The 23,830-nt window shown below is 44.3% G+C and overlaps 1 protein-coding gene across 2 annotated transcripts in view; it reads left to right on the top strand.

The window, feature by feature from the left end:
* The window catches only part of FANCE (FA complementation group E), a 123,959-nt gene that overhangs the window by 45,371 nt on the left and 54,758 nt on the right, over window positions 1-23,830 (top strand). For both annotated transcript variants that reach the window (XM_077295476.1, XM_077295475.1), the window contains exons 7-9: window positions 3,479-3,602; window positions 17,984-18,059; window positions 20,154-20,220. In XM_077295476.1, the coding sequence (XP_077151591.1) occupies window positions 3,479-3,602; window positions 17,984-18,059; window positions 20,154-20,220 (267 nt within the window). The remainder of the gene's footprint in view (window positions 1-3,478; window positions 3,603-17,983; window positions 18,060-20,153; window positions 20,221-23,830) is intronic.

Below are 23,830 nucleotides of genomic sequence, written 5' to 3' on the forward strand. Positions count from 1 at the left end.
GACGCCATGTCGCGTTTGGAGAGCCCTGATGTGCCTAAACAGTGGAAACCCCCAATTCTGACTGAGACCCTATCCCAAACACACCCCTAACACTAATCCCAACCATAACCCTAACCACACCCCTAATCCCAACCGTAAATGTAATCCTAACCCTAACTTTAGCCCCAACCTTAACCCTAACTTTAGCCCCAACCCTAACTCTAAATTTAACCCTAACTCTAACTTTAGCCCTAACTTTAACCACAACCCTAACTAACTTTAGCCCTAACTTTAACCACAACCCTAACTCTAACTTTAGCCCTAACTTTAGCCCTAACTTTAGCCCCAGCCCTAACCCTAACTTTAGCCCCAGCTCTAACCCTAACTTTTGCCCCAGCCCTAACCCTAACTTTTGCCCCAACCCTAACTTTTGCCCCAACCCTAACCCTAGCCCCAACCCTAGCCCCAACCCTAGCCCCAACCCTAGCCCTAACCCTAACCCTAATGGGAAAATGGAAATAAATACATTTTTTTAATTTTTTTTGTTTCCATAACTAAGGGGGTGATGAAGAGGGGTTTGATTTACTTTTATAGCGGGTTTTTTAGCGGATTTTTATGATTGGCAGCTGTCACACACTAAAAGTTGCTTTTTATTGCAAAAAATATTTTTTGCGTTACCACATTTTGAGACCTATAATTTTTTCATTTCCATTTTGTGAGACAGAATGACCAAAAACCAGCTATTCATGAATTTCTTTTGGGGGGAGGGGCGTTTATACCGTTCCAGTTTTATTCTTCGGGTCAGTACGATTACAGCGATACCTAATTTACATCATTTTTTTATGTTTTGGCGCTTTTATACAATAAAAACTATTTTATAGAAAAAATAATTATTTTTGCATCGCTTTATTCTGATGACTGTAACTTTTTTATTTTATTGCTGGTGATGCTGTATGGTGGCTCGTTTTTTGCGGGATAAGATGACGTTTTCAGCGGTACCATGGCTATTTATATCTGTCTTTTTGATTGCGTGTTATTCCACTTTTTGTTCGGGGGTATGATAATAAAGCGTTGTTTTTTGCCTCGTTTTTTTTTTTTAGGGTGTCCACTGAAGGGGTTAACTAGTGGAACAGTTTTATAGGTCGGGTCATTACGAACGCGGCGATGCTAAATATGTGTAATTTTATTGAGTTTTTTTATTTAGATAAATGTATTTATGGGAAATATATATATATATATATATATATATATATATATATATATATATATATATATATATATATATATATATATAATTTTTTTTTTTTCTTTATTTAGGAATTTTTTTTGTTTACACATCTAAAAAAAATGTTTATTTACTTTGTCCCAGAGGAGACATGACTGTATAGTGACAGATCGCTGATCTGACACTTTGCAGAGCACTGTGTCAGATCAGCGATCTGTCGTGCCCTGCTCCTTGCTTACCAGTGCCTGCTCTGAGCAGGCGCTTGTAAGCCACCCCCCTGCAGAACCCGGAAGTAGCCCCGTGGCCATTTTTGCATCCGGGGCCTGCAGGAAGGAGATGCTCGGTACAAGGTGAGCACATCGCCTTGTGCCGATCGTCTCAGGGAAGCCCGCAGGGAGCCCCCTCCCTGCACGATGCTTCCCTATGCCCCCGGAACACTGCGATCATGTTTGATCGCAGTGTGCCTGGGGTTAATGTGCCGGAAGTGGTCCATGACCGCTCCTGGCACATAGTGCCGGATGTTAGCTGCGATAGTCAGCTGACACCCGGCCGCGATCGGCAGCGCTCCCTCCGTGAGCGCGGCCGATCGCATATGACGTACTATCCCGTCCCTGGGAATTAAGTCCCAGGTCACCTCGACGGGATAGTACGTCATATGGGATTAAGGGGTTAATACATCACCAGAACCAAGTTATAAGTATTTGAGGAGAATTTGGTAGAGTTTCTGCTTCAAACAATCAGCGTGAACACATGCTAATGTAAACTGAGTTTTTGAAGCAGAAACTTTTCAAGTCATACTCATAACTTAGATTAAATATTGTTTTAACATGACCATGAAGCACGTTATGGATTGTTACATGTGTATATGAGAACCATCGTCAGTACATGAATGCATCTCCAGAACCACTGTCAGTACATGAACGAAGCACCAGAACCATCATAAATATATGAATGCACCACCAGAACCACCATCAGTATATGAATGCACCACCAGAACCACCATCAGTATATGAATGCACCACCAGAACCACCATCAGTATATGAATGCACCACCAGAACCACAATCAGTATATGAATGCACCACCAGAACCACCAACAGTATATGAATGCAGTGCCAGAACCACCATCAGTATATAAATGCAGTGCCAGAACCACCATCAGTATATGAATGCAGTGCCAGAACCACTATCAGTATATGGATGCAGCACCAGAACCATAATCAATATATGAATGCACCACCAGAACCACCATCAGTATATAGATGCACCGCCAGAACCACCGTAAGTATTTATATACAGCAACCATCATAATGTAGTGATCAAATGTAATGTCAGGTCAGCTTCATGTTTAGTTGTATTGCTTGAACCTACCATTCCCAGTATGCCCTTAACAATAGTAACGAGATACTGGGAGTTGTTACCAGACATCAGACTGTGGACCTTATAGGAATCACTGAATACTGATGAGATGTTGTCAGTAGCACAAATAAACATTTGCACCCATGTACTTTATAGGTGCCATCCTCTCTGACTGAAGTTGTTCCTATCCCTTTTGTCTACACGTAGTACAGCCCCCATGATGAGATCTCATGTCCAGCTTCGCAGATATCTTGCCATGATTAATAATTATATTGTTTGAAACGTGTGGATTTAAATTTTTGCTGAATATGTCACTGTAGTCCGTGATTTGTTTTTGTCCCATTTTGACTAATAAGGAATTTTTACTCACATGTGCTGGATTGCGTTTTGGAGTCTCCCAGGATTCTGGATGCTTCCTCCCTCGTTCCACATGCTACCTGTGTCACGTACATTCGTTTTTTACAAATTGCAAATGGGACTTCTTATGGCTTGCTTACAAAAATGGCTTCTTTCTTGCCCATCTTTCATAAAGACCAGATTTGTGGGTTACACGACTAGGGCCACATTCACACGTACATTATTTTACGTCCGTATTTGTAAGCCGAAACCACGAGTGGGGGGCTGAATACAAATGCACGTCACAAATTTCAGATTTATATTTTTTAAATAATTAGAAAACAATTCATCATTTACTATTTGGTGTTGGAATATCACATAAAATACATTTAATTTGTAGGTGTAACTTGAAAAAATGTGAAATCGTTCACGGGTTATGAATATTTTTTCAATACACTGTAACTGTTTCATGATATTTGTGTAAATAACTTTCAAACTGGCATTTTTTTAAGCACTCTCCCTTACACCTCCCCAAGGTTAAATGAATTTGTAATTCTCCTTTTTTTTTTCTTTAACAAAGGTACTTTCACTCTCTGCACCAGCATCTCGTACTCTTACTGCAGCACTTACCATGTTTTGCCGAAAGTATGCCGGGCCTGCATGTAACACATTAATTAGCCCACTACTGGCTAAAGCGGAGACAGGTAATCTGAAAAATAATACAGGGCTTTTCCCCTTTCATCTTGTTTGCACAAATCTGTCCTTGCCGTGATGAAAATAACAAGCTGAACTTTTACTCACCCTCTCCTGGTCCATTGGAGTGTCTCTATCACTGCATCGTTAATTGCGTTAGCATCGACATCACATCTACAGAGCTGCATTTTTCATATACAAATTAACCTTCTGCCTAGTCGATGGGGCGTTAGTTTTCCCAGACTAGTTGTCCCACTCAGCATCTAATCACACCCTTATGGGCGTGATAACATAATTTCTGCAAAACTCATGCATGCGTGCAACTTTCTTTCATACAAGTCATTGCACCTCAGAAATCAGGTGTACACTTCTTGGCTTCAGAGGTGCACTGCGCATTTCCGGAAGAAGAGAAGAATCCTGACGTCAGTGATCTTTGGCTACTAAGTTATCCTCAGTTTTCTCTGCATCTGGACATGCACAGTGCACCTCTGAAGCCAGGAAGTGTACACCCGGTTCCTGAGGCACAATGACTTGTATGAAAGAAGGCTGGCAATGACGCCGCCTCTTGCAAATTGTTATCACACCTACAGGGGTGTGATTTCATGCTGAATGGGGCGACTAGTCTGGGGAAACAAACGTCCCCTCGACTAGTCAAAGGATTAATTTGCATGTAAAAAAGGCACTTTAGAAATACTTTTTCTGAAGATATGTTTGAGTCAAACGTAATAAAGGGCTTGTTAGGCAAGGTGTTTAACACCTTACCGAGAAATGACTTATTGGTAAGTCATTTGCCGGCTCCCTGACTCTGATGTGGATTCAGTAACTGAGCTGACAGATGATGGCTGTGTCATTCAGCAATCATCTGCTTTTAACGGCCACGCATGGAGCTGAGGTGAGTGCTCAGCTATTAACCGTTAAATGCTGCTGTAAATCTTTGATTGCATCATTTAAAACTCACGTTCTGGGGATCACTCTGTTCTAACTGCTGATCAGCATGCCTACAATGCGTTCACGAGGCGTCAGTGGGATGTTGTGACAGCCAGGGGGCTACTGAAGACCCCTATGCCTGTCTTGTCGGTGCTTCTGCAAAAGCCAATACAGCCAGTATGTCAAGATAGCCAGAGGGCTGCTGAAGACCCCAGTACCTATTTTGACGATACTCCTGTGAAAGCAGCCTGTGGCTGGGGTTCATAGAAGACTGATTTTTTTCAATATACAGCAATACTGTTATTACTGTATATAGCACAGGCGACCAGACGATCACAGGTCCAGGTCCCCTAAAAGGACTAACAAATATAATAAAAAAAAGTATGAAAAAAAGTAAAAGTTTGAATCACTCCTATTTTTTATTTTACTGATTAAAAATGAAGAAATAAAACATAAAATTCACATACATGTTATCTCCAAGTTTCTGAAAGTCCGATCTTTCAAAATAGAAAATTAATTAACCCAATTGGTGATCAGTGTAAATTTAAAAAAGGCCAAGGCTCTTGGAATGATATGAAAAAACTGTTGCATAGTAATATGGCTATTGCTTTATAAGGGGTTTTCCCACGAACAAATGTTCATTTTATTCACCAGAATGTGGAATAATGATAACTTCCACAATAGGAAGCGATTAAAAATAATGTTCCTATGCTGAGATAATCTTCTAAATGTGCCCATACTGTGTACTGTGTAATGGCCGTGTCTGTCCATGCAGGAACATGGTCTGATCATACCACAGCTCCTGGACAGGGAAGGAACCAAAAGAGAGTACACAAACAGGACAGCAGGGGGTCACAGCTGATTCTTTTTGTGTGGTAAAACATTTCTCTGCCTGTTTTTAAACAATATTTTACCTCACAGAATAAACTGTGGTCCCCTGCTGTCCCCCTGCCTGTATACTCCCCTGCCCTGCCCTGGAGCTGTGGTATGATCAGACTCTGCCCCTGTACGGTCAGACACAGCCATTACACAGCAGGGACACATTTATAAGATTATCTCAGCACAGGAACGTTTTATTTAATCACATCAAATTGTGGAACATATTTTTATTGCAAAATGAAGAGAAATCCATCTCCACGAACAGCAAATAATTTATTCACAAAAATTCTTCAACGACATACAGAGTCACACATCAACGTGTTTCAGGTGTCTACACACCCCTGAAATGCGTTGATGTGTGCTCTGTAAGCTGTACTGCTGACTGTATGTCCTGGAAGCATTTTTGTGAATCAAATATTTGCTGTTCGTGGAGATGGATTTCTCTTCATTTTGCCATGGCTAATTGAGCCAATGTGTAATATAGTGACACAGCAGAGGTCCCCAACGTTTCTGACCTTGAGAGCTACATTCAACTCTGAGAGAGAGTCACAAGCCACATCCAACCTTCAGAGAGGGTCATGAGCCACATCCAGCCTTGAGAGAGGGTCGCGAGCCACATTCAGCTCCCTCCTCCCTCACAATAATGACAGCCAAAGCCCCCATTACAGACATAATGGTAACCAAAGCTTTTCCACAAAAATCACCCCAAAGCACTGTACCAAGATCCAGTGGTTCCTACAATACCCCCATTCAGTATTCTCCTATAAAGCCCTCCCAAGACACTGTCACAACCAGCTTCAAGCATCTCCTCTGACAGGTGGTGTCACCTTGTCTTCAGCGTACCATACTTCATTGATCTCTGAACCCCTAAGACCAGTAAATGTGCATCCAGATCTGCTCTTCTGTGCAGGGCTGCTCCCAAAATTCACCATTTTCAGATGTGCTCTTCATACCTGTTTGCTAGACATGAAGCTAATGCATCAAGCTGGCAGACAGCCGCGAGCCACAATTCATGGGACCGCGAGCCACAGGCTGGGGACCCCTGTGGTACAATATATAGAGATATGCACGGCTGGTTTTAGACAAATCGGGGCCTTGGGCAAAAGTTTAAAGTAGGGCCCTAAATGCTAACACATTGTACCATCATGCAGAAAAGTTTAGGTTGCATGCAGGCTGCATTCAGAGTATTAAATGAGCACAATCATCAATATTATAAGTCATTGATAGCTTTTTTACCAGTCTCTTTACACGAACGTACAAATGATGGACACAGATCAATCACTATTAGATCATTCTGTCATGTTGTATCATGTTATCAGCAGCACTTCTGTAGCTTACACCAGGTGATGAGCTGCTGCAAATAATGATTTTTGTTCCGCCATAAACAATCAGCTTGATGAATGAGCAACATTTTGCTCTTTCGTTGGGCGATTGCCGACATGTTTACACCAATGTACTCTTGTCTGCTCTGCCAGTATTTATAAATGTGGATGCTACACACACACAGTATGTGACACACACAATATATGTATACACACATAGCACACATGAATGTTCACACACAGAGAAAAGTGCCCTATTTTCACAGACTGTCCAGAAACTTCTGGTCAGTTGGCAACCATGGCAAAACCTTGTAAAACACACCACAACTACTGCAAAACCTCATAATACACCTCGGCTTCTGCAGAACCTCATAATATAATTCAGCTGCTGCAGAACCACATAATATACTTCAGCTGCTGCAGACCCACATAATATACTTCAGCTGCTGCAGATCCTCATAATATACTTCAGCTGCTGCAGATCCTCATAATATACTTCAGCTGCTGCAGAACCTCATAATATACTTCAGCTGCTGCAGAACCTCATAATATACTTCAGCTGCTGCATAACCACATAATATACTTCAGCTGCTGCATAACCACATAATATACTTCAGCTGCTGCAGAACCACATAATATACTTCAGCTGCTGCAGATCCTCATAATATACTTCAGCTGCTGCAGAACCTCATAATATACTTCAGCTGTTGCAGAACCTCATAATATACTTCAGCTGCTGCATAACCACATAATATACTTCAGCTGCTGCATAACCACATAATATACTTCAGCTGCTGCAGAACCACATAATATACTTTAGCTGCTGCAGAACATCGCAATACACCCGAACTTCTATCAAAGCTTTGAATTGATAGAATGGCTTTTATTCCCACATTGAACCATTACATGTGATCTGTAGCTAGCAGTGACTCCATGTAACATGTGACTCTGAGGCTTCCAATGTTATTTTGCCACTAGTTAAGGACCTGACAGCTGATTCCTACTGCATTACCCGGGCAGCATGAATCGGAGATCAGCTCCAGTATTGCAGCAGTTACTCTGGTGCTGCTACGTTTCAGAGAAAACATACATATAATTTCCGTCCGGGGATGATGCAGCCAGGATTATTAGCTCGAGAGTCTGGTATCAGGCAGCTTCTCCCTGCTTTGCTACCCCAGACTGACAGGTCACCCTGAGATTATACTTTTGAAAGTTGTCATTGACCTGATGAATCCTAAAGTAGTGGTCGTCACGTGATCGCTCACATGCAATTTGCAGACTTGTGATCATGTACTGTCTCCTCCTGCTTCTCTCAACTGAAAAGTAGAATAATCCAAGAAGCAGGAGGAAACCTTAGTCGGCACGTGACCGCCCACCTGCTCTGGGGAATCCTAACAGCATACACACCGCACGCTATCACAATTCTGCCATCACATAGTGACTGCCTACTTTTGTGTCAAGCCTGGACAACCCCATTAATGCAGCGGCCCCTTCTTCCCTATATGACACTCATTGTGTTTCCCCAGTGCTCTACTGCCATTTAAAAGAAGAAAAAAAAAACAATCTGTCCCCAGTCCCACTCCGATTTGCTTGTTCCTCGTCCTTCTGACTATTTCCCTGCCCCACACTTACTCTACAGCCATGGGCCCATCCAAGGCCCATAGCAGCAGAGCATGCTGACGTCATTTCACAGGCTGTGGCTGACATAATTATACATACATACGTACATACAGGTAGGTAGTGTTCGCACAGGCACTGGATTCTTGTGTCAACACAATCTTTATTTTCACAGGTTGCGCAGCACCAAAAAGCAAAATCATAACCACAAAATCCCTAGCTTTATCCAGGCGCTAACTAATCAAAATAGACCCTGGCTACTCATACATGGCTGAGCAAGGCTCAGTTCGGTCACACAAGACTGCTATTGTACATAGCAACCACTGATACTTGCAGTTTGGGGCACATGGTCTGTGCAGTCTGTTCTTCGAGAGAAACTCTGCTTTGTCTCTCACTTGAGCTCCAATATAATCCAGTGTGCTCAGCTTTCCCCAGCAGACTGACTAAAGGCCCCGTCTCACACAGCGACGCTGCAGCGATACAGACAACGATGCTGATCGCTGCAGCGTCGCTGTTTTGTCGCTGTGTGGTCGCTGGGGAGCTGTCACACAGACAGCTCTCTCCAGCGACCAACGATCAGGGGAACGACTTCGGCATCGTTGAAACTGTCTTCAACGATGCCGAAGTCCCCCTGCAGCACCCGGGTAACCAGGGTAAACATCGGGTTACTAAGCGCAGGGCCGCGCTTAGTAACCCGATGTTTACCCTGGTTACCAAAAAAACCAAACAGTACATACTCACCATCTGTTGCCCGTCAGGTCCCTTGCCGTCTGCTTCCTGCTCTGACTGAGCCGCCGTACAGTGAGAGCAGAGCGCAGCGGTGACGTCACTGCTGTGCTCTCACTTTACGGCGGCAGTCAGAGCAGGAAGCAGACGCCAAGGGACCTGACGGACATCAGATGGTGAGTATGTACTGTTTGTTTTTTTTTACATTTACGCTGGTAACCAGGGTAAACATCGGGTTACTAAGTAGGCCCTGCGCTTAGTAACCCGATGTTTACCCTGGTTACCAGTGAAGACAACGCTGGATCGGTGTCACACACACCGATTCAGCGATGTCAGCGGGACCTCAACGACCAAAAAAAGGTCCAGGCCATTCCGACACGACCAGCGATCTCGCAGCAGGGGCCTGATCGCTGGTACGTGTCACACATAGCGAGATCGCTACTGAGGTCGCTGTTGCGTCACAAAACTTGTGACTCAGCAGCGATCTCGCTAGCGATCTCGCTATGTGAGACGGGGCCTTAAGGCGAGCACCTAACCTGGTTATATGCAGAGACAGCCAAGTGCAGCCTGTAGAGCTAGAGTTTAACTTTAGCCTACCTGGCTTTGCTACATCCTATATTATGCATAGGATGTTACATAAATAGATATACCATATTTTATGAACTGTAAGACGCACCGCACCATAAGACGCACCCAGGTTTTAGAGGAGGATATCGGGAAAAAAAACCTGAAGCAAAAAATGTAGTCAATTCTGTTCTTAAAGGGAACCTGTCACCTGAATTTGGCGGGACCAGTTTTGGGTCATATGGGCGGGGTTTTCGGGTGTTTCTGTCCTCCGCAGTACACGCCAGCGCAAGGCAATATTGCCTTGCGCTGGTGTGTACTCTGGAGGACAGAGAATGAACCTCAATCCAATATTGCGGTCAGCATGCAGCCAGCGGGTAAGGAAAGGGTGAATCAAACACCCGAAAACCCCGCCCATATGACCCAAAACTGGTCCCGCCAAATTCAGGTGACAGGTTCCATTTAAGATCAGTTATCTTGGTAAATATGGTCCCCTCATCCCTATCCTGGTATGCATGGCCCCATCCTTATTCTTGTATGCATGGATCCATCTTTATTCTGGTATGATTGGCCCTATCTCAGTCCTGGTATGCATGGACCCATTCTTATTCTGATATGATTGATTGGCCCCATCCTGTTCCTGGTATGACTGATTGGACCCCAACCCGTTCCTGGTATGATTGATTGGCCCCATCCCGTTCCTGGTATGATTGATTGGCCCCATCCCGTTCCTGGTATGATTGATTGGCCCCAACCCGTTCCTGGTATGATTGATTGGCCTCAACCCGCTCCTGGTATGATTGATTGGCCCCACCAGTCCCTGGTATGATTGATTGGCCCCACCAGTTCCTGGTATGATTGATTGGCCCCATCCAGTTCCTGTTATGATTGACTGGCCCCATACAGTTCCTGGTATGATTGATTGGCCCCATCCCCTTGCTGGTATGATTGATTGGCCCCATCCCCTTGTTGGTATGATTGATTGGCCCCATCCAGTTATGATATGATTGATTGGCCCCATCCCGTTCCTGGTTTACAAGGCCCCATCCAGATCCTGGTGTGATTCATTGCCCCATCCAGTTCCTGGTGTGATTGATTGACCCCATCCAGTTCCTGGTGTGATTGAGTGGCCCCATCCAGTTCCTGGTATAATTGATTGGGCCCATCCAGTTCCTGGTATGATTGATTGGCCTCAACCCGCTCCTGGTATGATTGATTGGCCCCACCAGTTCCTGGTATGATTGATTGGCCCCATCCAGTTCCTGGTATGATTGATTGGCCCCATCCAGTTCCTGGTATGATTGATTGGCCCCATCCATTTCCTGGTAGGATTGATTGGCCCCATCCCCTTGCTGGTATGAATGATTGGCCCCATCCAGTTCCTGGTATGATTGATTGGCCCCATCCAGTTCCTGGTATGATTGATTGGCCCCATCCAGTTCCTGGTATGATTGATTGGCCCCATCCCCTTGCTTGTATGATTGATTGGCCCCATCCAGTTCCTGGTATGATTGATTGCCCCATCCAGTTCCTGGTGTGATTGATTGGTCCCATCCAGTTCCTGGTATGATTGATTGGCCCCATCCAGTTCCTGGTATGATTGATTGGCCCCATCCAGTTCCTGGTATGATTGATTGGCCCCATCCAGTTCCTGGTATGATTGATTGGCCCCATCCAGTTCCTGGTTTGATTGATTGGCCCCATCCAGTTCCTGGTATGAATGATTGGCCCCATCCAGTTCCTGTTATGATTGATTGTCCCCATCCAGTTCCTGGTATGATTGATTGGCCCCATCCAGTTCCTGGTATGATTGATTGGCCCCATCCAGTTCCTGGTATGATTGATTGGCCCCATCCAGTTCCTGGTATGATTGATTGGCCCCATCCAGTTCCTGGTATGATTGATTGGCCCCATCCAGTTCCTGGTATGATTGATTGCCCCATCCAGTTCCTGGTACGATTGATTGGCCCCATCCCCTTGCTGATATGAATGATTGGCCCTATCCAGTTCCTGGTGTGATTTATTGGCCCCATCCAGTTCCTGGTATGATTGATTGGCCCCATCCCCTTGCTTGTATGAATGATTGGCCCCATCCAGTTCCTGGTATGATTGATTGGCCCCATCCCCTTGCTGGTATGAATGATTGGCCCCATCCAGTTCCTGGTATGATTGATTGGCCACATCCAGTTCCTGGTATGATTGATTAGCCCCATCCAGTTCCAGGCGGCTGACAGTGCACGCTACTGAAGAGGAATAGATACTCACCGCGATCTCTGAAGAACACCCGGTGAGTATTCCGGCAGCTGTGCTCTGCTTGTGAGCAGCGCATGATGTTCCTGCCATGCACTGCTTACAAGCATTAAGCAGCTGCTGGCATCGGAGCAGGACGCTGTGACTGCGAGGGAGCGGAGGAAGGTAAGAGTAAAGGATTGTTTTCTCTAGTCACCTTCCACGACAGCCACTTCGGAGGTTGTCTTCCCCGCCCTAATAGGGGACAGGAACACAAAGAGGTTAAATACCCCCTCCCCTTCCTGCAACCACCAGTGTTTTTCTGTCCCCTATGGGGCATGAAGAAGATCTGAAGGGGCTGCCTTGGCCGGCGATCGGAGCTCCACACACCTTTCAAGCCGGGCAGCCAAGGTCGGGGATTTTGTCTCTCCTCCTCTGGTGCTGCTCCCGTCTCCTAGCCTCGGCGGGACTCGGGACCTTCCCGCCTCTCCTGCTCCCCCTCCGGGGTAAAGCAAGGGTGGTGATGTGCATGCCTACGGTAGCCCCCGGTTTCCTCATTTGCCGCGATCCTCGGTCAGGGCGCGCTGGGGGAGGGTGGCACGCGTCTCGGCGCTTTGACTCGTCACTTCTGGTCTCATCCTGTGAGTTCCAGCGGGCAGATACCGGGGCTTTCCGGAAAGTATTCCCCCCAATTGGGCCAGTATTGGAGGAGGAACACAGATGAAGCTGGCCCACGATCCTCTTTAAAGATCCGGGTGGGGGAGACACCAGGTAAGACTTGTCTGACGCTGACTGTGAACGGACATGGACGGTGACAAACCCCCTTGTTCTTCATCTGCAGAACCCAGCGTACCCCCTCCTACTGTAAGTAGCAGGTGTTGGCCCCGGCTATCCTATATACATTCTTACAAGTGGCTTAGTAAAACCCCTTTTTCTCGCTTATAGGGAGAAAAGGTCTCTGACCCTAGAAGAACAAGCCGCAAGTGTAAAGTGTGTGCAGCCAGACTCCCATCTACATATGGGAAAAAGCTCTGCCAGTCTTGTACAGATGAGGTCCTACGCACTGAGCAGCCCTCTCTTTTGGATAGCATAAGATCCCTCATTAAATAAGAGGTCCAGTCTTCCATGACTACCCTCTCCCAGATCTCGGTGCCTCAGCCACCTCCTCCTAAGAAGCGGAAAACGGCCCCAGTAGAGTCCGACTCAGACTCTGGGGAAATTCAATCCTCGGGTTCGGGGGACTATTGGGAGAATGAGGGCTCCACTTCCACCACCACCCCTAAATCAGAGAACAAGAAATATTGCTTTTATTCTGAGGATATGGGTGACCTAGTCAGCATAGTAAGAGGCACCATGGGGGCTGGAGGATGAGGAAATTAAACTTACAGTACAGGACGAGATGTTTGAGGGTCTAAAGCCCAAAGATCAAAAAGGGTTTCCTGTACATAAAAATATACAGAATCTAATTCTACACGAATGGGGCCTCCCTGAAAAAGGTCTCAGTATCCCCTCAGAACTAAAAAACTGCTTCCCCTTGGACAGAGATAACTCCTTATAGGAGACCCCAAAAGTGGATGGTCAAGTGTCCAGGGTAACTAAAAAAAACAACCCTTCCCTTTGAAGACTCTTCCCAGCTCAAGGATCCAATGGATCGAAAGATAGAGAGCTTGTTAAGAAAGTCCGGGGACACCTCCATAAACTTACTAAAAACTAACATAGCCTCCACATGCGTGGCCAGATCTTTGTTCATCTGGTTACGCAAACTTGAAGATCATTTGGCACAGGGCCCCCCAAGAGAGGAGATTTTAGACTCCCTATCCCTGCTACAAAAAGCAACAGGGTTCCTAGCCGACGCCTCTGCTGAGTCTGTCCGAGTAGCCGCAAAAGCTGCTGTCCTCTCCAACTCATCTAGGAGAGCACTCTGGCTAAAATCCTGGGGGGAAGGGCGACTTGGTCTCCAAGTCCAAGTTGTGCAGCATTCCCTTCCAGAGCCATCATGTATTTGGTCCCGTTCTGGATGATATCTTGGATAAGGCAGCGGAGAAGAAGAAATCTCTCCCTGAACAAAGAAATCCAAAAAGACGCTTTTTTCATCGCCCCCATGATCAATCTTCACTGAGGGATTATAGGGGAAAAGGCAAAACCGGGAGATGGAGTTATCACAAAGGAGGCAAGGGCAGGAACATCCTTGTCCCTCAGACTCAACAGACCCCAGATAAACAATGATGGTGCTCCGGTCGGGGGGCGACTCTCACTCTTTTTCACTCAGTGGCAGTCCATCTCTACAAATCATTGGGTCCTTCGTACCATACGAGATGGACTAAAAATAGAATTCGAGAGACCTCCCCCTCGATGCTTGAGCATAACCTCCTTACAAACCCCACACCTCCAAAACTCCCTGTTAAAAGATCTACAAAACCTACTCCTATCAAATGTGATCTCTCAAGTGCCGAAACGGGAGGAAGGACGTGGCCACTATTCTCGTCTCTTTCTGGTAACAAAACCGTCGGGGAAGAACAGGATCATCATAAACCTGAAACCATTAAACGAATCTGTTCGCTACAGGAGATTCAAAATGGAAACAATCAGGTCGGTGAACCCCCTCATCGGGCAAAATTGGGTAATGGCGACAATGGATCTGAGGGATGCATACTACCATGTACCAATCCATCCAGAACACAGGAAATTCCTCAGATTCGCAGTCTCTCAGGGGCACCAAATCAAACATTTCCAATTCAACGTTCTACCCTTCGGCATCTCTTCGGCTCCAGGGGTTTTTACAAAAATTATGGCGGATGTAATGATCTTCATCCGTCGCCAGGGAATATGCATTGTCCCATATTTGGACGACTTTCTCATCAAGAGAAATCAGAGATCCATCCCTCCACAAGGAGAAAGTTTCTGGGGGTTCTCCTGGACTCAAAAGAAAGGACATCATTTCTACCCAGGGATCGTCAGATCGACCTTGTCCGTAGAATAACCAGATTCAGAGACCAGCGAGCACTGACCCTCAGGGAATCAATGTCTATTCTAGGATCCCTGACCGTATGCATCCAAGCAGTTTCCTGGGCTCAGGCTCACACGCGAACCCTTCAAACCTATGTGCTTCTACATTCCAGGGAACGACAGATTCCATTAACTCAAAGAATTTTTCTCCCCGGCCACGCAGGGAATAGATACGTTCTCACAACCGTGGAGGTTCAACCTCGCGTATGCTTTTCTACCCATCCCCATGCTGGCAAAGACACTACAAAAAATCAGAATAGACTGGGTCACCACAATCCTAATCGCTCCACTGTGGCCCGGGAGGAGCTGGTACAGTGCCCTACTGGACATGACTCTAGAGGGTCCCTCCCTTCTACCTCAAAAAGTCGACCTCCTTCACCAAGGTCCCCTACTGCATCCGGACCTACACAAACTGAACCTGGCGGCATGGTTACTGAAGCCAGAATTTTAAGAGCCAAAGGACTCTTGGATAAAGTAATCCCAACTCTCCAAAAAAGCAGAAAGCCAGTAACCAATGCCATCTATGCCAAGGTCTGGAAAAGGTTTACATCCTGGTGCTCCCCTGAAACCCCAGACCCCTTCCATCCCAATATAGCACAGGTCTTAGACTTTTTACAGAAAGGTTTAGAAATGGGCCTTACCCCTAGCACACTCAAAGTGCAATTATCTGCCCGTAGCACCTTTTTTGATCTAAACTTAGCCGGCCACCGCTGGATCAAGCGCTTTATGACATCAGCATCCAGGATTCGTCCTAGACTCCGTAGTAAGGTGCCGCCTTTGGACCTTAATATCGTTCTTAACAGCCTAACCCAAGATCCGTTTGAACCCCTGGAATCTATGACCATAAAAAACGTAACCCTTAAAACAGTTTTCTTAATCGCAATCACTACGGCTAGACGTATAGGAGAGTTACATGCCCTGTCCATACAGGAACCCTACCTGATGTTCACTAAGGATAGCATTATACTGAGACTAGATCAGACCTTTCTACCTAAAGTAGTCTCAGATTTTCATAGGAATCAGGACATTGTGCACTCCCTCATTCTGCCCACACCCCTCCAACCCTAAGGAAGAGACCTTCCACACCCTTGATGTCCGCAGGGTGGTTCTATCTTACCTACGACAGACTGAAGCCTGGCGAATTGATCAAAATGTATTCATCCAGTTCTCAGGACGGAACAAAGGCAAGAAGGCGGCAAAGAACACGATCGCGAATTGGATCAAACAGTCGATTTGCCTGGCTTATTCATTACAGAAACTTGATCCACCTGCTTCACTGAAGGCACATTCTACCTGGGCGATGGCAACCTCATGGGCAGAGAGGGGGAATGCTTCATCAGAGCAGATATGCAGAGCCGCCACCTGGTCGTCCGTCCACACGTTCACCAGACATTACCGGCTAAATTTCAATAGGGATTTAACATTTGGCAGACGAGTTCTGCAGGCTGTGATCCCTCCCTAGAGAAATTAGCTGTTGGTACTACTCCGAAGTGGCCGTCGTGGAAGGTGACTAGAGAAAATAGAATTAGTCTTACCTGTAATTCGGTTTCTAGGAACCTTCCACGACAGCACTAATTTCCCTCCCTATCTGATGACTTATTTATTGAATGATTCCTTCACTTTTGTTGTAATTAAACATGCTACTGTGTCCAGGAAAACACTGGTGGTTGCAGGAAGGGGAGGGGTATTTAACCTTTTTGTGTTCCTGTCCCCTATTAGGGCAGGGAAGACAACCTCCGAAGTGGCTGTCGTGGAAGGTTCCTAGAAACCAAATTATCGGTAAGACTAACTTTTTAATCTTTTCTGATGGGGCCATGGATGCCAGGACTGGGATGGGGCCAATCATACCAGCAAGGGGATGGGGCCAATCAATCATACCAGGATGCCAGGAAGAAATGAATGTTTATTGCCCTCCACGCCCATGGGCGTGGAATGCAGTGCATATTCATTTCTCTTTAGCTTTAGCAGTGGGCACAGGAGTTAGCCGGAGCCGCCGACTCCTGTCTCTGTGACCCGCTGCTCCTCCGATACCGCTCCCCCACCTCCCCACCACAGCCAGAGTCAATACAGCCAGAGCCAATATTTCCAGGCTATAAGACGCACCCCCCATTTTCCTCCACATTTTGGGAGGAAAAAAGTGCGTCTTACAGTCCGAAAAATACGGTATATGTGTGTGTCATGAATGGGGAGTAGTATGTAATATTACAACCTATACATGACACACACATATAAATGTGTATGTATTATATTACACAATAAAATATGCATAGGGCATAATATATGTTTTTCTATAGTGTGTATGTCATGTATATGGTGTAATATATATATACCCTATACATGACACATAGTACATTGCAAATAACACACACTACACATTATATAGCGTACATTATCCTCACCTACGTAGAAGCTATTTTTCTTCCCGGGGCGACAGGACTGGACTGCTTCTCTGGCTGGAGCGGTGCAAGCGCCCCTCTGTCCTCTCTCTGGTGCAGGCATAGAAGACCAAAAGCAGAGCACAGAGGGACGGGGGAAGTCGCTGTCTGCCTGCCCAAGCCTGGAGCAGTATATGAATATGATTTAAGGTATCCCTGCAGAGCCCCCTCTGATGTCTGGCGGCTGCACTGGTAGCACGTAGGTAAGGCCAGCCATGCTCTTCAATTCTTCCAACTCCAGCAGAGTGCAGGACCTTTGGTGACATTACGTTCGCATGACAGGTCACAGTGTAGTGTAGCTCCTGCTGTAGATGCTGGGGAACCTTGGCAGTTAAAAGTAAAAAACCCCTAATGTAGACCAACTGAAGGAAAAAAGTATATTAAAGTGGACAGGAAAACTAAGTAATAAATATGGTTTTTAATTGGTATTAAAAAAATAAGCAGAATTACCAGGAGGCAATGTGGCATTGTGCATTCCTCATAGAGACAAGAGCCAGACATACCAGACAAGAATCCCATTTGACATTGATAACATGTTGTTAGGATTTGTTGTTAGTTAACATAATATTTTAAAGGGTTCCATTCTCACTTGACTATTTTGTGTTAAGTTCTCAGCAGCTGACACATTTTCATTCTAGCCAACCTCTCTAGCTGAAACCTTTTCCTTCCTTTTCTGATATGAAATAGGGTCTGTATATGCAGATTTTCTTTGCCGAATGATTTCTGAATGCCTTGAATCGCATGAACTACATCTGTGTTTTGAGTAAGTAATTTTTTTGTAATAGCTTTTAAATTCTTTTTGCAAATGGCATGGATTCCTCCATGGCAGTGGCTTTCGTCAGGATACTGTGCCCAACAGTAGTTAGCACAGCATACTAAAGGTTTCAAGAAGTAGAACTGGTCTATAAGTACCCAGTGCATGCATCTGTGGAATTTGCTGTAAAAATAAGCAGGAGACCTACCTCACAAGTACAGGATTTAAATGATCAGCTACCATAGGGTTTACCTGTGAGATCCACGATTTGATGAGTCTGAATTGATTTTACAAGACGAGAGTCTGTGTGTATACAGTGCCTTGCGAAAGTATTAGTCTCCCTGGAACTTTTCAACCTTTCCCCACATATCATGCTTCAAACATAAAGATACCAAATGTAAATTTTTGGTGAAGAATCAACAACAAGCGGAATACAATTGTGAAGTTGAACGAAATTTATTGGTTATTTAAAATTTTTGTGGAAATTCAAAAACTGAAAAGTGGGGCGTGCAATATTATTCGGCCCCTTTAACTTAATACTTTTGCTGTGATTACAGCTGCAAGTCGCTTGGGGTATGTCTCTATCAGATTTGTACATCGAGAAACTGAAATTCTTGCCCATTCTTCCTTGGCAAACAGCTCGAGCTCAGTAAGGTTTGATGGAGATTGTTTGTAAACAGCAGTTTTCAGCTCCTTCCACAGATTATCGATTGGATTGAGGTCTGGACTTTGACTTGGCCATTCTAACACCTGGATACGTTTATTTGTGAACCATTCCATAGTAGGTTTTGCTCTATGTTTGGGATCATTGTCTTGTTGGAAATCAAATCTCCGTCCCAGTCTCAGGTGTTTTGCAGACTCCAGGTTTTCTTCAAGAACGGTCCTGTATTTGGCTCCATCCATCTTCCCATCAATTTTGACCATCTTCCCTGCCCTGCTGAAGAAAAGCAGGCCCACACCATGATGCTACCACCACCATGTTTGAGAGTGGGGATGGTGTGTTCAGGGTTTCGTTTGGCATTGTTGCCAAAAAGTTCGATTTTGGTTTCATCTGACCAGAGCACCTTCTTCTACATGTTTGGTGTGTCTCCCACGTGGCTTGTTGCAAACTTTAAACAACACTTTTTATGGATATCTTTGAGAAATGGCTTTCTTCTTGCCACTCTTCCATAAAGACCAGATTTGTGCAGTGTACGACTGATTGTTGTCCTATGGACAGACTGTCCCACCTCAGCTCTAGATCTCTGCAGTTCATCCAGAATGATCATGGGCCTCTTGGCTGCATCTCTGATCAGTCCTCTCCTTGTTTGAGATGAAAGTTTAGACGGATGGCCGGGTCTTGGTAGAATTGCAGTGGTATGATACTCCTTCCATTTCAGTATGATCGCCTGCACAGTGCTCCTTGGGATGTTTAAAGTTTTGGAAATCATTCTGTATCCAAATCCGGCTTTAAACTTCTCCACAACAGTATCATGGACCTGCCTGTTATGTTCCTTGGTCTTCATGATGCTCTCTGTGCTTCAAACAGAACCCTGAGACTATCACAGAGCAGGTGCATTTATACGGAGACTTGATTACACACAGGTGGATTATATTTATCATCATTAGGCAGTTAGGACAACATTGGATCATTCAGAGATCCACAATGAACTTCGGGAGTGAGTTTGCTGCACTGAATGTAAAGGGGCCGAATAATATTGCACGCCCCACTTTTCAGTTTTTGATTTTCCACAAAAATGTAAAATAACCAATTCATTTCGTTCAACTTCACAATTGTGTTTCACTTGTTGTTGATTCTTCACCAAAAATTTACATTTTGTATCTTTGTTTGAAGAATGATATGTGGGAAAAGGCTGAAAAGTTCCAGGGGGCCGAAAACTTTCGGAAGGTACTGTATAATAAACATTTGTGTGCTATAGCTTATTGACTACCATTCCTAAAGTGAAAAAAATGAAACCGTATGGAATATAGTTGCAAATATGGGGCTATATTTAGTTGTTCTATGTCAGGGTAGAATAAAAATACAACAAACTATAGGAAGTGGAAGTGGAATAAAGATGGAGATTGTTGATTTAGTTGTATCTGTCTCTCCTTCTTTTACAGCTCGATCTTTAAGGTACCATGCTCTGAAGTGTCGGTCAGTGTTCTGCACATGTTGGTTGATAAAAAGGTATGGGGAGATTAAATAACATGAGAGTTCGCTCAATCTACAGTAGAATTAGAAGAAACTCTTGAAATTTGTGTATATGATTGATTCTCCTCCATCAAGTACCCTTTTGAGAACAGCAGTGTTGTGCATTTTGTGTGGAAGGCTGCTCGTTAGTCTGCATCTAAAAAGGAATGATCACACCTTGGAGAGCTGTTGCACCAAGTGGACTGACATGAATCATGGCTCCAACACGAGAGATGTCAATTGAAACAAAGGAGAGGATTATCAAACTCTTAAAAGAGGGTAAATCATCACGCAATGTTGCAAAAGATGTTGGGTTTTCAGTCAGCTGTGTCTAAAATCTTGACCAAATACAAACAACATGGGAAGGTTGTTAAAGGCAAACATACTGGTAGACCAAGGAAGACATCAAAGTGTCAAGACCCGAAACTTAAAGCAATATGTCTCTAAAACAGGAAATGAACAACAAAACAAATGAGGAACAAATGGGTGGAAACTGGAGTCAACGTCCGTGACCGAACTGTAAGAAACCGCCTAAAGGAAATGGGATTTACATACAGAAAAGCTAAATGAAAGCCATCATTAACACCTAAGCAAAAAAAATCAAGGTTACAATGGGCTAAGGAAAAGCAATCGAGGACTGTGGATGATTGGATTTAAGTCATATTCAGTGATGAATCGCGAATCTGCATTGGGCAAGGTGATGATGCTGGAACTTTTGTTTGGTGCCGTTCCAATGAGATTTATAAAGATGACTGCCTGAAGAGAACATGCCAATTTCCACTGTCGTTGATGATATAAGGCTGCATGTGAGGTAAAGGCACTGGGGAGATGGCTGTCATTACATCTTCAATAAATGCACAAGTTTATGTTGATATTTTGAAAAATGTTTACAATTGAGAGTCCTCAGTGGTTGATACCTTTTTAATGGCTAACTGAAAAGATGGTAACAAATTGCAAGCTTTCGAGACTACACAGGTCTCTTCATCAGGCATAGACTAATACAAATTCTGAAGAATCACATATTTATGCACAACATAGCACAGAAAAAAAAAAACATGGGTAAGACAGGTGGCATGAAGCAGAATTACCATGAGTGATAAACAGTTATGTCCATAAATGTTGGGCCAGTTCTTAGATAAGGAATGTTTTATTTATCACTCATGGTAATTCTGCTTCATGCCACCTGTCTTATCCATGTTTTTTTTTGGTTTTTTTTTCTGTGCTATGTTGTGCATAAATATGGGATTCTTCAGAATTTGTATTAGTCTATGCCTGATGAAGAGACCTGTGTCGTCTCGAAAGCTTGCAATTTGTTACCATCTTTTCAGTTAGCCATTAAAAGGTATCAACCACTGAGGACTCTCAATTCTAAACATTTTTCTATCTACTGGCTAACACGGTTCCAAGATACAGTATATATCTTTCCTGTGTTGATATTTTGGACACTTTTCTTATCCCATCAATTTGAAAGGATGTTTGGGGATGATGAAATCATTTTTCAAGATCATAATGCATCCTGCCATATAGCAAAAACTGTGAAAACATTCCTTAAAAAAAGACACATAAGGTTAATGTCATGGACTGCAAATAGTTTGGATCTCAATCCAATTGAAAATCTTTGGTGGAAGATGAAGAAAATGGTCCATGACAAGGCTCCAACCTGCAAAGCTGATCTGGCAACAGCAATCAGAGAAAGTTGGAGCCAGATTGATGAAGAGTACTGTTTGACACTCATTAAGTCCATGCCTCGGAGACTGCAAGCTGTTATAAAAGCCAGAGGTGGTGCAACAAAATACTAGTAATGTTTTTTTTGTTTGTTTGTTTTTTATGATTCCATAATTTTTTCCTCAGAATTGAGTGATTCCATAATTTTTCACCTATGCTTGGTTAAAAAAAAAAGTAACCGTTACTGATTACCACATTTTTTTGTTCTTGATTTCTTTTAGTGCTTCTTAAAGCCAGAAAGTTGCCATTTGAAATGACTTTAGTTTTGTGCCATGTCTGTGATCTGCTTTTTTTTCCACAAAATTAAACAACTGAATGAACATCCTCCAAGGCCGGTGATTCCATAATTTTTGCCAGGGGTTGTATATGTGTAAATACATGTGTGGTCAGTTCAAAGAATTGGCACTGTAAACTATGACTAGACAGAAAACTGCCAATCAGTGGTGGAGGCAGGGTTATACAGAGCACATGAATATAGTAGACTACATGGCAGCGGGTTGACAGTCCTCCAGTGGCAATCTCCTGATGATAAAACTGTGATTTTTCGCATTAGTACAGCAACAAAGTAAGTGATACATCGCTGGAATGTAGCTTTCTTTCCATATATTGTGCTGCTCTCATATTAGGTGGCAAAAATCTGGTGACAGATTCCCTTTAATAAAGTGACTTTTAAGTGAAATACATATAGTATTTTGAAATATATTATTTCTTGAATATCTGTAAATGTTGTCCCTGACTTGAGAACATCTGACTTGTTACGAACATTGGATGTTCAAAAAAGAAAAACTTAATGCCTCACCGCTGACTTATCACCTCTGTCCGGTCCTCTTCTTTCGTCAAGACTCGGCTCCATACAGACCCTGAAGTTCACTGCGTGTCATAAGGTTCCAACATTGACATGATGACATTATGACGCCTAGTAAGTTCCGGCTTAAACGAGGCCAGAAGTCTTAACGTGCAGTGATAAGGCTGGAGATTCTGCACACAATGGTGGAAAGAAGAGGACCTGATTGTGAGCAGTGGGGCGGTCAGAAGGAAGAGTATTGGTTAAAAATAGCCTAGTTCTCACCACTTTGGCTGTTGCTATTAGGTCCACTTCTTTCCACAGTTGCACACCGCATCACCAGCCTCCTTACTGTAGATCAAGACTTCCAGCCTCATACAGGCTTTGAAGGTAACTACACATCATAAAGTCACAAAGTTGACATAATGACATCTGAAAAGGAACTGCAGATCAGCTCCCCTGAGGAGCGAACCATGACAGCACTGGCAGCCAGGGGGGTCACCAGGCCCCCAGCCACAATGGGACATTGGCAAGCCGGTTGAAGGTAAACCCCTCAATTTCTTGGTGGATACCGCTGCAGCCATAAGTGTTATAAGGAACATTGACTTACCAGACTGTCTCACAAGTGAAGTGGTGCCCTGTGTAGGGATGGATGGTTAAACACGGTACACACTAATGACCAGTCCCTTACACATAGATCTACAACCTACACAGAGTATGCTGTCTCAATTAGTAGTCTCCTCAACCTGCCCTGTCAATTTGCTGTGATCAGTTCTCCTGTCAAAACTCCAGGCCAACATTCGAATTCAAGAGGATGGGACTGTCACCCTCACTGCTCCACTCTCACAGGACATGCATGTAGACCCAGTAGATGCTGAGCTGATAGCACAGGTCCTGGACACATGCCCTAACATGTCACCTTGCAATAGCACATTTTTAGTAAAGAAGAAACCGCCAAAGGGACAGCCTAGTAAGTTCTGCATGGTACATGATTTGCGTGCTGTCAATGAAGCCACAGTACTGGACACCCCAATTGTGCCAAACCCACTCACACTCTTGTCATTAATCCCATCTACCTTCCCATGGTTCATGGTGATT

The sequence above is a fragment of the Ranitomeya variabilis genome, chromosome 3 (assembly GCF_051348905.1).
Source record: "Ranitomeya variabilis isolate aRanVar5 chromosome 3, aRanVar5.hap1, whole genome shotgun sequence".
Classification (NCBI taxonomy): domain Eukaryota; kingdom Metazoa; phylum Chordata; class Amphibia; order Anura; family Dendrobatidae; genus Ranitomeya; species Ranitomeya variabilis.